The 18052-nt window shown below is 42.5% G+C and overlaps 1 protein-coding gene across 11 annotated transcripts in view; it reads left to right on the top strand.

Annotated features, from left to right (window-relative positions):
* The window catches only part of LOC118369092 (ryanodine receptor 3-like), a 168235-nt gene that overhangs the window by 18096 nt on the left and 132087 nt on the right, over positions 1-18052 (top strand). For all 11 annotated transcript variants that reach the window (XM_052496885.1, XM_052496883.1, XM_052496880.1 and 8 more), the window contains exon 2: positions 16102-16221. In XM_052496885.1, the coding sequence (XP_052352845.1) occupies positions 16102-16221 (120 nt within the window). The remainder of the gene's footprint in view (positions 1-16101; positions 16222-18052) is intronic.

Below are 18052 nucleotides of genomic sequence, written 5' to 3'. Positions count from 1 at the left end.
TTATTTATTAACAACAAAATGGTCATGTGTGTTTTTAATTCAGGTCTGCACACGCAAGCTTGTTAGCTAGCTCAAAGGACATTCAAAGTTTGTCCATAGAAGCCGCTCCTCTGAGATATAATTCTGTGGACTATATTCAGAAAATGCATGTCATAACAAGATGCTCAGCGCTTCAAGCCTCCTCGTTGCAGCCACACGTTGGCTGCTACTGTAGGCTTAATGATAGAACATGATGTGATGGGAGGCATTTTCTCCATGGTTTTGGATGGTAGGCAACTCTAGTAGGCCTACCTTATGATCAAATAGCCACAGTAGCCTACTTGACCCCTGTTAAAACTAATTTAAAGCAGGTATAGCCTCAGTGTTCACAATAAACGCTTGCTGGAAGTTGCACAGAATTTTCAAGCATCTTCAGCACAATAACGGTTCATTGGGAGCTTCATGAAATGGGTTTCCATGGCCGAGCAGCCAGACACAAGCTTAAGATCACCATGAACAATGCAAAGCATCAGATGGACTCTGGAGAGGTCAAAGCGCATTTTCTGGAGTGATGAATCACGCTTTACCATCTGGCAGTCTGGCGCACGAATCTGGGTTCGACGGGTGCTAGGAGAACGATGCCTACACCAATGCATAATGCCAACTGTAAAGTTTGGTGCAGGATGAATAATGGTCTGGGGCAGTTTATCATGGTTCGGGCTAGGCCCCTCAGTTCCAGTGAAGGGAAATCTTAATGCTATAGCGTACAATGACATTCTAGAAATTTCTGTGCTTCCAACTTTGTGGCAACAGTTTGGGGAAGGCCCATTCCTATTTCAGCATGACAAGATCGGTGTGGAAGAACTTGACTAGTCTGCACAGAACCCTGACCTCAACCCCATCGAACACCTTTGGGGTGAATTGGAACACCGACTGCGAGCCAGGTCTAATTGCCCAACATCAGTGCCTGACCTCACTAATGCTCTTGTGGCTGAATGGAAGCAAGTCCCTGCATCAATGTTCCAACATCTAGTGGACACCCTTCCCAGAAGAGTGGAGGCTGTTATAGCAGCAAAGGGGGGACCAACTCCACATTAATGCCCATGATTTTGGAATTAGATGTTTGACAAGCACGTGTCCACATCATTTTGGTCATGTAGTATAGTTTGCCTGGTCTAAGTGATTTATTGAGCTAAATGTAAAAAGCGGTTGATTTCACAGGTTAAAAAGGAACACAATAAACTAGTAGTTTATTGGGGGGGGTTGAACCAGTTTTTCTGGTTGTAACAGTGAAACAAAACCATAAAAATGGTGGTTCTGTTCAGAACGAAATGATTCCAACCCCTGGACAGCCTATGGTTAACCTAAAGCAGCACCTCACAAAACGAGGCTATAAGAAGGGTACACATGTACCTGTTTGTATTCCCCTTCCATTGGACTTTTGCAACACTTTCTCCTAGTAAATCTCCTGCTCGTCAGATGGCAGACACAGCAGTGTATTTTCAGAGTGTTTCCACTCCACTGATAAACGAGCCTGCCTGGTACAGTATGTGGAAGGGAAGAAAAGAAAGTGAACGGTCCTTGGTGCAGCACAGCCCAGGTATGGCTCTGTCACAAACTGGCCCCATCTCATCACAATGTCATATACCCTCGTAAACCAAGCATGCCAGAGGGAAATAGACTGCTTCTTATATAGTGTAACCTATTTTTTTTGTCATTTATCTCAAAGCATTGAGAGCGGCTAATGACTGGATTTTCAATCTAAAGTTTGAACACTGGTTGCCTCAGCTGAGGTGAAAAGCCCTTACAGTGAGAGTGATGAAAGTGCTTACTTAGCCTTTCACATTAAGTTGATGCCGCGGGGAGCACTGCTGCAAAGTGCAATGAAAACGGTTATAGTTCTCACTCTCTGTCTCACTCGATACTTCATAAAATGGGAAGGGAGCCTTCGATCTGCTTGCAGGGCAACTGTAAAGCAGAGTTGTAAAGAGTTTTGTTAAAACTTTCTCAAATTATGAACAATAGGAGCACTACCAATAAACTGCTCCAATTGTGGAGAAAACGTATCAGCCTACACTGACTGTGCATTGTGATTTCCGTGACTAATTTGATGAGAACCATTCCTGTCCGATGGTGTAGATAGATTGGAATAGCACCGAATGGTGTTACAATGCACAGCTGTATTGTGGTGATTAGACTGAACGAAATCACCCACAGCCTGATGTGGACCAGATGTCTCTGTCTCAGACACCCGGGGCTTTTCCAACATGGTTAGAACGTTACAAGACCACAGGTTAACCTAGTGTAAAATAGAGTACTACTATTGAACAGTAGTATTGGAAGGTCTGTAGAGAAATAGTAGGCTACACATGAAAAATGATACATGGAATGGCTCTGTACCCTACATATTGCAGTCCAGAGTTTATGCTACTGTAGCAGCCTGTGCCAAAGCTGGCCACAGATATCTATGTGCAATAGCGGTCTGTAAAGCTGTCACATTCAGTGCCGTAAGCAACCTGTTTAGAGCAGGCTGAAATGTTTAATGGATGTTGAGATTAATTTTGGGTGTCACTCTCGGGACAAGGAAGGGAATGCAGCGCTGGACTGTGTGGTGCTGCCAGGCAGCTTGTCCTGCCGGTTGCCTCTAGACCCCGCATTAGCACCCCCCACACACAGCAGCAACAGAACAGAACAGCACACTCACAGGAACAAAGCACTCTGCTCGCTTCTCCACTCCAACATGGCACTCACTCTCTCTCGGTCTGAGTCACGCCAAGAGAGGGAAACAGCTAGTCCATGAATCATTCCAATACAAAGTCATACAGCCGGAGAGAACCTTGTATTTCACCAGGAATGTTCGGCAATGAACTTACAGTATCGGACGACTTTGATACGGGTGGGAGGGAGGTAGGAACTGAGGAAGGAATGGAGGAAGCATTTCGCTACACTCGCATTAACATCTGCTAACCATGTGTATGTGACAAATAACATTTGATTTGGAAGGGTGACAATCATTTTTCTCCCTAAAAGTGATCTAATTTGAAAACACTTATCACCCTCCCTGACATTAACTCGCCAGAGATATGGGGGTATTATATCTGAACCATGTTGGGGGCGGAGCCCTAAAGGTGTAAACAATTACAGGAATAGTTAAGTGACTGTATTAAGTGTATATATTTTCTCTGTCATTCCATATATCATCTGTCTTGCAAAACAGATGGAGGGACCCTGTGCACCATTCCTCTGAGGCCTACCTACAGCACGTATACCTCAGGAGCTGAGGAGGAGCTCTACGGTTACTGACTAGAGGAGGGCAATGGGCCTGGTGAACACTTGGTGTTGTCTGTACAGACTTCTTCCAGAAACAGTAGCATAGAGGGGAATGAAGCCACCCATGAACTTGTCCCACAGTTTTATTTTGTTATACGGTGCCTGGCCAGGTGTAACTATCTGTGTGTAACTATCCAAACACTCTGCAGGAGAACCAGCCCCCTGCAGTGTTGAGTGGCGTGGACCCTCCATGGCTGGCTGTGTGTGGTGCGGATGGGGCTGTGTTGCTGCCCACAGCCCTGCAGGATAAGGGGTACAGGGTATGGAGGTTACCAGGGAATGGGCAGGCCAGTGGACTGAGTGCCTTTGGGTCAGGTTGCTCCCCCTGGGAAGTGCCGCTTACTACCTCTCCCCCTGACTCTCTAGATAGACCAGATGACTCTTCTGTGTTCCTGTCGGATCACTTTGCCATCAATTCACCAGATTCCTTGGCCCGGGATCAAGCTAGGAGAGACTGAAAAAGCCCTCCTCAAATAGGGAGTGCTGCTGCAGTGGGGGCTGGAGGCTAGAGTTTACGACTTCTGTACTGGACATCTTTCACTCGATGGCAAGCTTTACAACAGTAAATCTTCTTTTATTAAGTAGGGGCCAAGTTCACTCACCACCTCTTTCGCAAATACACTCACTTGTTCGAGGGATCTGCATGGCTTATATACCCAACTGACTGAGTAGCTGGAGTCAAAATAGAAAGCAAGATTTACATCATTTTAAGGTGACAAGTTAGTGACAGTGTAATGGATGGTGGGCCAGCAGCCATATTATATGACCAGACTTTATACAAGCCATGCAGTCCATGGTTGATGGATTCAGGGAGGGACCCTCTTCAAGTTACCACACAAACATTGCTTGCCAGGTTGTTAGGACATTAAGTATTTAACTCTTCATGTGTAATGTTTATCATTTCTAGCCCCACTGCTAAAAAAGTATTACTAAGTTCCAAATTGAGTTTGACATATGGTTGATGAAAATAGATACTCTTCCTGTGGATAGATTGTGGTGTAGTATAGTGCAAGCCAGTAATATTAGCTGAAGGGTAACACTATGTGCCATTTCTTATTGGGGGAAAGGTCTATTGTTTTCCTCCTGCATTGTGGTTGTTAGCTAGATACTCTCTTCTCTGTTTGCTTTGTTTTGAGTAGCCTGTATAAATACCTATAAATAATGTACTGTATTAGAGGACGACCGATTTAAGACTTTTCAACACTGATAACAATTATTGGAGGACCAAAAAAAGCCGATACCGATTAATCGGACAATTTACATTTTAAAAATTTGAAATAATGACAATTACAACATTACTGAATGAACACTTATTTTAACTTAATATAATACATCAATATCAATTTAGCCTCAAATAAATAATGAAACATGTTCAATTTGGTTTAAATAATGCAAAAACAAAGTGTTGGAGAAGAAAGTAAAAGTGCAATATGTGCCATGTAAAAAAGCTAACGTTTAAGTTCCTTGCTCAGAACATGAGAACATATGAAAGCTGGTGGTTCCTTGTAACATGAGTCTTTAATATTCCCAGGTAAGAAGTTTTAGGTTGTAGTTATTATAGGAATTATAGGCTTGAAGTCATAACCAGCGCAATACTTGAAGAATTGCAAAGAGCCGCTGGCAAATGCATGAAAGTGCTGTTTGAATGAATGCTTACGAGCTTGCTGCTGCCTACCATCGCTCAGTTAGACTGCTCTATCAAATATCAAATCATAGACTTAATTATAACATAATAACACACAGAAAAATGAGCCTTTGGTCATTAATATGGTAGAATCCAGAAACGATCATTTCGAAAACAAAACGTTTATTTTTTCAGTGAAAAAAGTATTTAGTCAGCCACCAATTGTGCAAGTTCTCCCACTTAAAAAGATGAGAAAGGCCTATAATTTATCATAGGTACACTTCAACTATGACAGACAAAATGAAAAAAATCCAGAAAATAACATTGTAGGATTTTTAATGAATTTATTTGCAAATGATGGTGGAAAATAATCTGGACATGTACTGGCTTAAGCAGGGGGGACACGTCTGGCACTGCAGGATTTGAGAGCCTGGTGGCGTAGTGTGTTACTGATGGTAGGCTTTGTTACTTTGGTCCCAGCTCTCTGCAGGTCATTCACTAGGTCCCCCCGTGTGGTTCTGGGATTTTTGCTCACCGTTCTTGTGATCATTTTGAACCCACGGGGTGAGATCTTGTGTGGAGCCCCAGATAGAGGGAGATTATCAGTGGTCTTGTATGTCTTCCAATTCCTAATAATTGCTCCCACAGTTGATTTCTTCAAACCAAGCTGCTTACCTATTGCAGATTCAATCTTCCCAGCCTGGTGCAGGTCTACAATTTTGTTTCCGGTGTCCTTTGACAGCTCTTTGGTCTTGGCCATAGTGGAGTTTGGAGTGTGACTGTTTGAGGTTGTGGACAGGTGTCTTTTATACTGATAACAAGTTCAAACAGGTGCCATTAATACAGGTAACGAGTGGAGGACAGAGGAGCCTCTTAAAGAAGAAGTTACAGATCTGTGAGAGCCAGAAATCTTGCTTGTTTGTAGGTGACCAAATACTTATTTTTCACCATAATTTACAAATAAATTCATTAAAAATCCTACAATGTGATTTTCTGGACTTTTTTCCCATTTTGTCTGTCATAGTTGAAGTGTACCTATGATGAAAATAATAGGCCTCTCTCATCTTTTTAAGTGGGAGAACTTGCACAATTGGTGGCTGACTAAATACTTGTTTGCCCCACTGTATATACCCTGATTGCTTACAAGGAATGCAAGAGAAGTGACACAATTTCCCTAGTTATAAGAAATTAATGTTTGCAGGCAATATTAACTAAATATGTAGGTTTAAAAATATATACTTGTCACGCCCTGGCCATAGAGGCTTTTTATTCTCTATTTTGGTTAGGCCAGGGTGTGACTAGGGTGGGCATTCTATGTCCTTTTTTCTATGTTTTGTATTTCTATGTCTTGGCCTGTTATGGTTCTCAATCAGGGACAGCTGTCTATCGTTGTCTCTGATTGACAACCATACTTAGGTACCCTTTTTCCCCACCTGTTTTGTGGGAAGTTAATTTTGACTTTGTTCAGGGCGCATAGCCCAAAGCTTCACGTTTTGGTTTTGGTTTTGGTTTTGGTTTTGGTTTTGGTTTTGGTTTTGGTTTTGTCGGCGTCATTTTTAAAGCTTAGCATGCTGCACCTTGGTCCAGTCCTTCAGCCAGCCGTGACAACTTGTGTATTGATTTTAAAGAAAGGCTTTGATGTTTATGGTTAAGTACATTGGTGCAACGACAGTGCTTTTTTCGCAAATGCGCTTGTTAAATCATCACCCATTTGTCAAAGTGGGCTTTGATTCAATGAGAAATTAACAAGCACCGCATCAATTATTTGCAACGCAGGACACGCTAGATAAACTAGTAATATCATCAACCATGTGTAGTTAACTAGTGACTATGTTAAGATTGATTCATTTTTTTTTATAAGATAAGTTTACCTTGGCTTCTTGCTGCCCTCGCATAACAGGTAGTCAGGCTCCTCGGAGTGCAATGTAAGGCAGGCTGTTAGAGCATTGGACTAGTAACCGGAAGGTTGCAGAAACTAATCCCAGAGCTGACAAAGTAAAAATCTTTCATTCTGCCCCTGACCAAGGCAGTTAACACACCATTCCTAGGCTGTCATTGAAAATAAGAATGTGTTCTTAACTGACTTGCCTAGTTAAATAAATATTAATATAATATATATATAATATATTAATAATTTAATAAAATAAATATTTTTTTTTAAATTGGGGGCAAATTGGTGTCCAAAAATACAGATTACTGATTGCTATGGAAACTTGAAATCGGCCCTGATTAATCGGTCGACCTCTATACAGTATATTGTCTAAGTATTCCTCACCGCAGAGCCTGCAGAGGTATGTAGGCCTGCAGAGTTCCTGTTACAACCCAAGTCAGTGTGGTGAGGTGTTACCCTCTGAAGTACTGACCTCTTTTCAAACTACAAATCAAACGCTCATATCTCTGATGCCTCTCGAGAAAATGTCTGTTGAATCTCTGAACAGTTCCCCCTGATACTTTGCATATTCAAATGGAATAGTTTCCTCTGACTGTCATTCTACCAGCATTGGACGAGACTATGGTAGTGAATATATTGGCTAGTCCACAAAGTCTGAACAGTGCATTAGTTCAGTAGTGAAGTACCTCTCAGGAGGAGATTTAATAAAATAAAGTTTTAAACCGTGAGTTTGATGGTAGGACCTGATTTCCTCTAATTCTGCTGTGATTAAGGCATGGTAAAATCCACCTGGTCCATAACACCTTGTTCCCTCAGCCCTCTGCTTTAGCCTTGTGTGCTAGGCTTCTAGGTACAAAGAAAATGTGAGAAAATGACATCTGGCGAAGTGAAAGTACCTGTGATTTGATCATGGAGGAGGTGATTAAGAAACTTGTCACCAGTTTATCACATGAAGCCTCAGTCTGTCACCTCAGTCTTGACTGTGCAGTGCCAGTATTCACAGACCGGGTACAAAGTGATTTAGTCTGCAGCATGTTCAGGGAGATTTGGGATGTGCTTCACTGTTACTGTACAGAAATATCAAGTAATTTCAGTACATAGGGCTACAGTGACTATAGCAAATCAGGGAAATGAGCTGAGCCATCATGTACAGTAGTAGTAGCAGCAGGCTTTTAGTTCTGCTCAATGTCAAACTGCTTTACTAGGGATGTGACCACATTTAACGTGTCAAGATGCACTCAGTTCCTTCAAGGATCACTCAGGGGGATGTGAAATCCAAAAGGCCTGATTCAGAGAGTGAGAGTTAGGTCAGTGACAAGGACAGAGCGTCCTCTAAAGCTATTCATAGAATCAGATAACATTCATGATGGTACAGATACACTATATACAGTGCCTTCAGAAAGTATTCAGACCCTTTGACTTTTTCCACATTTTGTTACGTTACATCCTTAATATAAAATGTATGAAGTAAAACAATCCTCAATCTACACACAATACCCCATAAGCGAAAACAGGTTTTTAGAAATTTTAGCAAATGTATTAAAAAAACATACCATATTTGCATAAGTATTCAGACCTTTTGCCATGAGACTCGAAATTGAGCTCAGATGCATCCTGTTTCCAAGTTTTCATAACAATCGGAAATCGGTATTTTTGGACACCGATTTGGCCGTTTATTTATCTAGGAAAGTCAGTTAAGAACAAATTCTTATTTACAATGACAATCTAGGAACGGTGGGTTAACTGCCTTGTTAACTTGTTAGCTTTTTTACGTGGCACATATTGCACTTTTACTTTCTTCTCCAACACTTTGTTTTTGCATTATTTAAACCAAATTGAACATGTTTAATTATTTATTTGAGGCTACATTGATTTTATTGATGTATTATATTAAGTTAAAATAAGTGTTCATTAAGTATTGTTGTAATTGTCATTATTACAAATAAATAAATAAAAATTGGCCAATTAATCGGTATCGGCTTTTTTTGGTCCTGCAATAATCTGCGTTGAAAAATCAGAATCGGTCGACCTCTACTCTGAAGTATCCATTCTAACCACGAAAGACTCCAGGGATGCAAAGAGAAGTTCAGATGAACTTTTCAACAGAGATCACGACGACACACTGAGCGTAAATACTTGCATTGCAATTACTTGTAAATACTTGCATTGCAATTATTCCCGAATGAGTGAGCGTTCATGTGCAAAGAATTAGCATTTCAATTAATACAATTATCAGCTGTGTAGTGTCTTTGGTCTTTCCGCCCTTCTCACTTCCCTTAACCAACCAAGCCGCCATATCGGTTTAGCCCACTAGGGAACTTTCCCTATCATTTCCTTGTAACCATCCACTGTTTGTTTGCACAAGCATTTCTGTGATTATTTCGTTACTTAGTAAATAAATGATTAAGACAATTGATGTATAGATGATTCATAGTGAAGGCTGGGTTCGTGCAGATAACCAACAACTTACGACGTTTGAATGAATGCAGCCTCAGGATATATGGATTCCAGTTTGCAAAGAGTCAAATAAAGTTCGTTCAGAGCCATCGATGTGTCTGCTTGGGGGGGAATATATATGGCTGTGATTATAATCGAAGAGAATTCCCTTGGTAGATAATGCGGTCGACATTTGATTGTGAGGAATTCTAAGTCAGGTGAACAGAAGGACTTGAGTTCCTGTATGTTGTTGTGGCCACACCACGTCTCGTTAACCATGAAGCATACGCCCCCGCCCCTCTTCTTACCAGAAAGATGTTTGTTTCTGTCGGCGCGATGCGTGGAGAAACCAGCTGGCTGCACCGACTCCGATAGCGTCTCTCCAGTGAGCCATGTTTCCGTGAAGCAAAGAACGTTACAGTCTCTGATGTCCCTCTGGAATGCTACCCTTGCTCGGATTTCATCAACCTTGTTGTCAAGAGACTGGGCATTGGCGAGAAGAATGCTAGGGAGTGGTGCACGATGTGCCCGTCTCCGGAGTCTGACCAGAAGACCGCTTCGTTTCCCCCTTTTACGAAGTCGTTTTTGGGGTCGCCGGCTGTAGTGGTGTAAAGCTTGCCACCATTGGACTCTGGAGCAGTGGAAACGCATTCTCTGTAGTGATGAATCACGCTTCACCATCTGGCAGTCCAACGGTCGAGTATGGGTTTGGAGGATGCCAGGAGAACACTGCCTGCCCCAATGCATAGTGCCAACTCTAAAGTTTGGTGTACGAGGAATAATGGTCTGGGGCAGTTTTTCATGGTTGGGGCTAAGCGCCTTAGTTCCAGTGAAGGGAAATTATAACGCTACAGCATACAATGACATTCTAGATGATTCTGTGTTTCCAACTTTGGGGAAGGCCCTTTCCTGTTTTAGCATGACATTGCCCCGGGGCACAAGAGGCCCATACAGAAATGGTAGTTTGAGATCGTTGTGGAAGAACTTGACTGGCCTGCACAGTGCCCTGACCTCAACCCCATCAAACTCTTTTGTGAAGAATTGTAACGTCGAATGCGAGCCAGGGCTCATCGCCCAACATCAGTGCCTGACCTCACTAATTCTCTTGTGGCTGAATGGAAGCAAGTCCCCACAGCAATGGTGCGTCATCTAATGGAAAGCCTTCTCAGAAGAGTGGAGGCTGTCATAGAGGGAATATGAGATGTTTTGATCATGTGTAGTGATGATTCATGACTTATGCTGTTTATATAGTGCTCTATTTAGGAATGACCTTATCAAAAATGCAGGTGACATTGTACTGCGTATATGCAAGTCAGATCAGTCAGTGTAAATTGAATCATCCCAAGCTGACTCTCTCCCTCCCAGCCATTGTAGGCAGCTACCTCCCACCCTGTGTTGGTCAGGTGAGATGGGAGGTCAGTGAGTGTGTGGGCCTTACCTAGCACGTGTGATACATAATTCTGCTCTGAGACAGGGTTGAGAGACGAGGTAGACAGAGAGGGGTGTTTTGGTGCCAGACACGAGGACAAGACAGAGCCAGGGCCAGCCAGCACTGTGATAGGAGTGGAGAGGGAACCGCTCTGATTGACGAGGGCCGCCTGACGGCAAAATACAGTATGACACAAATCAAGGGTGGCCTCGTATGGCCCAAATCACAGCTCCCCCCGGCCTCAGTGTGGAGACTGGAGAGTGATTGCATATACAATGGTGGCCTCCTATGGCCCAAATCACAGCTCCCCCAGTCTCAGTGTGGAGACTGGAGAGTGATTGCATATACAATGGTGGCCTCCTATGGCCCAAATCACAGCTCCCCCAGTCTCAGTGTGGAGACTGGAGAGTGATTGCATATACAATGGTGGCCTCCTATGGCCCAAATCACAGCTCCCCCCAGTCTCAGTGTGGAGACTGGAGAGTGATTGCATATACAATGGTGGCCTCCTATGGCCCAAATCACAGCTCCCCCAGTCTCAGTGTGGAGACTGGAGAGTGATTGCATATACAATGGTGGCCACTGGCCAAGTGTTGATATGCCATGCAGGCTGTTTACGTCAATTTAATTGATAACAAAGGAAAATAATGTTTTAAATTGATCTTTTTCTTCATGTTTGTATGATCTGATTCTGATTTCTGGCAGTAATTCACACCATAGTGCAGGGGTATAGTGAGTTGCAGCAGCATATCAAATCTAATGTTATTTGTCACATGCACTGAATACAACAGGTGTAGACTTGACCATGAAATGCTTTCTTACGAGCCCTTTCCCAGAGTTGAAAAGTAAGAAAATTTGCACACAAAAATAGAAGAAATAGTAATATAATAAGAATAAGGCTATGTACTGAACAAAAATATAAAGGCAACATGTAAAGCTGACAAAATATCTCAGAAATGTTCCATATGCACAAAAAGGGTATTTCTCTCAAATTTTGTGCACAAATTTGTTTACATCTCTGTTAATGAGCATTTCTCCTTCGCCAATATAATCCATCCACCTGACAGTGGCATATCAAGAAGCTGATTTAAATAGCATGATCATTACACAGGTGTGCCTTTTGCATTTATTTAACCTTTATTTAACCTATTTAACCTTTATTTAACTAAGTCAAGTCAAGTCAGTTAAGAACAAATTCTTATTTGCAATGACGGCCTACCGGGGAACAGTGGGTTTACTACCTTGTTCAGGGGCAGAATGACAGATTTTTAACTAAGCAGCTCAGGGATTTGATCCATTAACCTATCAGTTAATGTCTCTATCAGTTAATGCTCTAACCACAAGGCTACCTGCCACGCCACCTTGTGCTGGGGACACCAAAAGGCCACTCTAAAATGTGCTGTTTTGTCACACAACACAATGCCACAGAGGTCTCAAATTTTGAGGGATTATGCAATCTGCATGCTGAATGTTAATTTCTCTACCATAAGCCAGGAGACGTTTTAGCAAATTTGGCAGTATGTCCAACCGGCCTCACAACCGCAGACCATGTGTAACCACGCCAGCCCAGGACCTCTACATCTGGCTTCTTCACCTACGGAATCGTCTGAGACCAGCCACCTGGACAGCTGATGAAACAGAAATAATCTTTGGTGTGTGATAAAGCCCTTATGTGGGTAAAACTGATTGGCTGGGCCTGGCTCTCCAGTGGGTGATCCTGGATCCCAAGTGGGTGGGCCTATAACCTCCTAATGATTTTTTTTCAATTAACTGATTTCCTTATATGAACTGTAACTCTAAAATATTGGAAATTGTTGCATTTATATTTTTGTTCAGTACAAGGAGTGCCGGTACAGAGTCAATGTGCAGGGGTACGAGAGTGTTGATGTGATTGTGTGGGTAGATTCCAGTCAGTGCGCATAGAGCCAGTGCAAGTGCAAAACTTTTTTTTTTAAAGGATCAATACAAATAGTCCGGGTAGCCATTTGATTAACTGTTCAGCAGTCTTATGGCTTGGGGGTAGAAGCTGTTCAGGAGCCTTTTGATCAGACTTGGTGCTCTTATACCGCTTGCCTGCGTTAGCAGTGAGAACAGTCTATGACTTTGGTGGCTGGAGTCTTTGACAATTTTTAGGGCCTTCCTTTGACACCGCCTGGTATAGAAGTCCTGGATGGCAGGGAGCTCGGCCTCAGTGATGTACTTGGCTGTACACACTACACTGTGTAGCGCTTTGTTGTCAGATGCCAAGCAGTTTCCATACCAAGCGGTGAAGCAGCCAGTCAAAATTCTTCCAATGGTGAAGTTGTAGAATTTTTTGAGGATTTGAGGGCCCATGCTAAATCTTTTCAGCTTCCTGATTGGCGAAGAGTCATTGTCATACCCTCTTCACATCTATGTTGGTGTGTTTGGACCATGATAGGTCCATAATCATGTGGACACAGGAAATTGAAGTTCTCAACACGCTCCACTACAACCCTGTCGATGGGAATAGGGATGTTGTCGGCCCTCCGTTTCCTCTAGTCCACGATCAGCTCTTTTGTCTTACTGACCACACTGCCAGGTCACTGACATCCTCCCTATATGCCGTCTCGTTGACGGTAATCAGGCCTACAGTAACAGCGCTGTGTAGTCGGCAAACTTAATGATGGTGTTGAAGTCGTGCACCTGAAGTAGGTGTTCCTTTCGTCCAGGTGGAAAAGGGCAGTGTGGAGTGCAATAGAGATTGCGTCATCTGTTGGGGTGGTATGGGAATTGCAGTGGGTCCTGGGTGTCTGGGATGATAGTGTTGAGGTCAGCCATGGCCAGACAGGGTCAGGGAAAGGTTACCTCAGCATCCGCTGTACTATTTTGTATGCTGTAGTTGAATTGGCCATCCAAAACCAATATTTTCTGCTATAAAAATGTCCTCAAGGCTTAAACATATCATGAAAGGGGAAAGAGTGCATAGGAAAAGGTATTGTAGGCAGTAGTGCCATAACGTGCATGGATTGATAATTTCCTCACTGGCAGCTATTACAATGCGAACATAGACAACTTGAAAACATGTCTGAAGTGTTTTTTAAGACCTCGGGGCCTGTCACATTGCCTTTTACACTGATGTTCAGACACACAGCGACACAGGGTTGAATGCTGCTGCACCGCTCGGCTCTGGAGTGCTACCACGGCTGCACAGTTAGCAACAACATCAGCCATTCTGCCTGCCTGTTACGCTGGGAATAGAATAATATACATTTCACCGTTTAAGCTGCCAGCGAGTCTTGTAAATGCAATCACAACATTTTCAGAACGAGGGTATTTGATTATATTTATTTTCAGATTGCGGGCTCTGTCAGTAAGCTGTATACTTTAGCATAATGACATGATACAGTCTGAACATTCAACAGTGATGTGGTTAGGGTCGCTGCAGTATTACTGTAGTACAAATGGAACTTGCTTACAGCTTTAATGACTCGCATCCTTTTAACATTGTCATTTATTTCTAGAGCGATTCCCATTTGTTATGTGTATAGAACTAGTGTAAAACAGGCGTGAATAATCGTCCTGTTAATCATTCATAAACTGCTCAGTAATTCTCTAACAGAGATGTTCATTAACCAAATGCCGAGGGATGTTTATATGCTGATATTGATTATGTTGTATAACATTCATACAATTATAATACACAGTCTGACATAACCAAAAATAGTTTTCCAACAAGAAAATATTGATATAGCTATACTAGATATAGTGGATATTGTCACGCCCTGGTCTTAGTATTTTGTGTTTTCTTTATTATTTTGGTCAGGCCAGGGTGTGACATGGGTTTATTGTGGTGTGTTTTGTCTTGGGGTTTTGTTAGGTATTGAGTTTGTGGCTTAGTGGGGGTATCTAGTATAGTCTATGGCTGTCTGGAGTGGTTCTCAATCAGAGGTAGGTGTTTATCGTTGTCTCTGATTGGGAACCATATTTAGGCAGCCATATTCTTTGAGTGTTTCGTGGGTGATTGTTCCTGTCTCTGTGTTAGTTTGCACCAGTTTAGGCTGTTATAGGTTTTCACGTTATGTTTGTTGTTTTTGTATTGTTTGTTTTTTCATCGTCATTAAAGATGTATCTGGTCCTTCTGTAGCACAGTTGGTAGAGCATGGTGCTTGTAACGCCAGGGTAGTGGGTTCGATTCCCGGGACCACCCATACGTAGAATGTATGCACACATGACTGTAAGTCGCTTTGGATAAAAGCGTCTGCTAAATGGCATATATAACCACGCCGCACTCTCCTTCACCGCATGAAAACCGTAACAGATATTTGCAGTTTTCCTGCATATAGCTGTAATAACTATATTGATGACTAGAATGTGGTGATTCTGGTGAAAATACATTATCAGCTGTTATTAGTACCTGTACTGACTCCAAATCGGTCTATGAATAAAACCAAATTATCTATTTACTCAGTAAAATGCATGCTACAGTGGGCAAAAAAGTATTTAGTCAGCCACCAATTGTGCAAGTTCTCCCACTTAAAAAGATGAGAGGCCTGTAATTGTCAACATAGGTACACTTCAACTATGACAGACAATATGAGGGAAAAAAATCTAGAAAATCACATTGTAGGATTTTTTATGAATTTATTTGCAAATTACATGGATCAGTTTCTTGTCTAATGAGCAAATCCAGCCCAAAGCAATACACAGCTAGATGCTTGATGATGCTCCTTAGCATACATTTCGACATTTAGCTAGATCATTATTTCCTTTTAAACCTGAACTCTCCAATCAATTGCATCAGCCTCATTTGTGCTATATAAACAGTGTAAATAGCCCAAAGGATGTTCGGCAGACTTGAAGGAATCCCGGACGGATACTTTCTGTTTGATCACATTGGCAGAAGACTTCCCAATGAACAGCCAGAAACAGAGAGCCTACATAGGAGAACATATGTCAGTCATCCATTTTAACTCCTCAGGGTAGGTAGTCCTTTTCTTCAGCATTTGTGTCATCCTGTTCTCCTGTTCTGCATGGTGTGTCACCATGACCTCATTGAGAAGCAATAGACCAGAAATTTAGACCACCAGTTTACCATGATAAAGTTGAAGGTGAAATAAAGGTGAAAAAAAAGATTTCCCTGATGTTTTAAGGTACCTATTTTGCTGCTGGAATATTGGATAATTGAGAATATATGGTGGAGCCTGAATCTTCAACCAGTAGGACATGAACTGTAATGTTCCACAATTAAGTACAATGTGCATGACCTTCCCTATCTACCTGTCCAGTGTCTGGGGAGTTGAATCTCCCGTTTCCATAAAGGTCATAACTACACACTAGATTCAAAGAGAAGTGAAGAATCTCTCCGTGTTAACAGGTGGTTGGTGGGCTCCTGTTGAGGGTAGTGGTGGTTTTCCTCTCTCTCCTCTCAATCTGAAAATGTTGTCTTGACAGGATGATGAAGTGGTGCTCCAGTGTGTCGCCTGCATCCACAAGGAGAATCGCAAGTTCTGCCTGACAGCAGAGGGGCTCGGCAATCGACTGTGCTACCTTGAACCCACGTCAGAGGCAAAGGTAGGCACAGAGAGACGACATACTGTGAAGAGGAATAGGCCTGTGACATGATTCATTGTTTGTTTCTCTCAAACTGAAAGCTTATGCAAAGAAAATTAGACAGAATTTCAGAGTGGCTCTTGCTCCAAGATATAATCCAGGATTTCCTACCGGAAATGAACATTTTGAATGTGGTATCATCACCAGAGTGGCTGATTCTCATACAGTTGAGTGTAGATAATACGCTTCTGAAACAGGGTGTATTTGAGGGGTCTTCTCAGGTGTTCTCCACAGTGTCCATTGAGTGGGATGAGAGAATCCCAGGGCTCAGCAAAGCTGCATGGGAAGCACATATTCACTGAGTTTAAAATGATTCAAGTCCAGCTACACGTAACCAGGTTGTACACGTAACCAGGTTGTACACCTAACCAGGTTGTACACGTAACCAGGTTGTACACTTTACCAGGGTCTTTACGTTACCCGGATCTTTACATTACCAGGGTCTTTACGTTACCCGGGTTTTACGTTACCAGGGTCTTTACATTACCAGGGTCTTTACGTTACCCGGGTTTTACGTTTACCAGGGTCTTTACGTTACCAGGTTGTACACTTTACCAGGGTCTTTACGTTACCCGGGTCTTTACATTACCAGGTTTTTACGTTACCCGGGTTTTATGTTACCAGGGTCTTTACGTTACCAGGGTCTTTTCGTTACCAGGTGCTTTACGTAAACAGGTTGTACACTTTACCAGGGTCTTTACGTTACCCGGGTCTTTACGTTACCCGGGTCTTTACGTTACCCGGGTCTTTACGTTACCAGGGTCTTTACGTTACCAGGGTCTTTACGTTACCAGGGTCTTTACGTTACCAGGGTCTTTACGTTACCAGGGTCTTTACGTTACCAGGGTCTTTACGTTACCAGGGTCTTTACGTTACCAGGGTCTTTACGTTACCAAGGTCTTTACGTTACCTGGGTCTTTACGTTACCAGGGTCTTTACGTTTCCTGGGTCTTTACGTTTCCAGGGTCTTTACGTTACCAGGGTCTTTACGTTACCAGGGTCTTTACGTTTCCAGGGTCTTTACGTTACCAGGGTCTTTACGTTACCAGGGTCTTTACGTTACCTGGGTCTTTACGTTACCTGGGTCTTTACGTTACCAGGGTCTTTACGTTTCCAGGGTCTTTACGTTACCAGGGTCTTTACGTTACCAGGGTCTTTACGTTACCAGGGTCTTTACGTTACCAGGGTCTTTACGTTTCCAGGGTCTTTACGTTACCAGGGTCTTTACGTTACCAGGGTCTTTACGTTTCCAGGGTCTTTACGTTACCAGGGTCTTTACGTTACCAGGGTCTTTACGTTTCCAGGGTCTTTACGTTACCAGGGTCTTTACGTTTCCAGGGTCTTTACGTTTCCAGGGTCTTTACGTTACCAGGGTCTTTACGTTACCAGGGTCTTTACGTTACCAGGGTCTACACACGTAACCAGTGACTACTCATAAACCAGGGACAGACTGAGAGCAACATGGAAACAGCTTACTGTACCACATCATAAAGCTGGCTGATATGGACAAAAATCCATATAGCAATACATTGCCTGAATTGATCTGATAAACGATAAACCACAGTTTTTTTGCAATAATTTAAGCAACCACTACTACTAGTTTGATGGTTGAAGCCATCAATTGTCCCATTAACAAACCCATATTAGCAAACTTATTTCATTTCAAACTTTACATTTCACTAGTATAGGCCCATTATTGTAATGAACGATATCAGCAAAATGCCTGTAAGTTATTGGTATAACTATTGGTATAATTGTCAGTCTAGATTCTACGTGTATAATTTTTTTTCCT

This window comes from Oncorhynchus keta, chromosome 35, assembly GCF_023373465.1.
Source record: "Oncorhynchus keta strain PuntledgeMale-10-30-2019 chromosome 35, Oket_V2, whole genome shotgun sequence".
Taxonomy (NCBI): domain Eukaryota; kingdom Metazoa; phylum Chordata; class Actinopteri; order Salmoniformes; family Salmonidae; genus Oncorhynchus; species Oncorhynchus keta.
The sequence above is the reverse complement of the archived record's forward strand: the minus strand, read 5'-3'. Positions and strand labels throughout refer to the sequence as shown.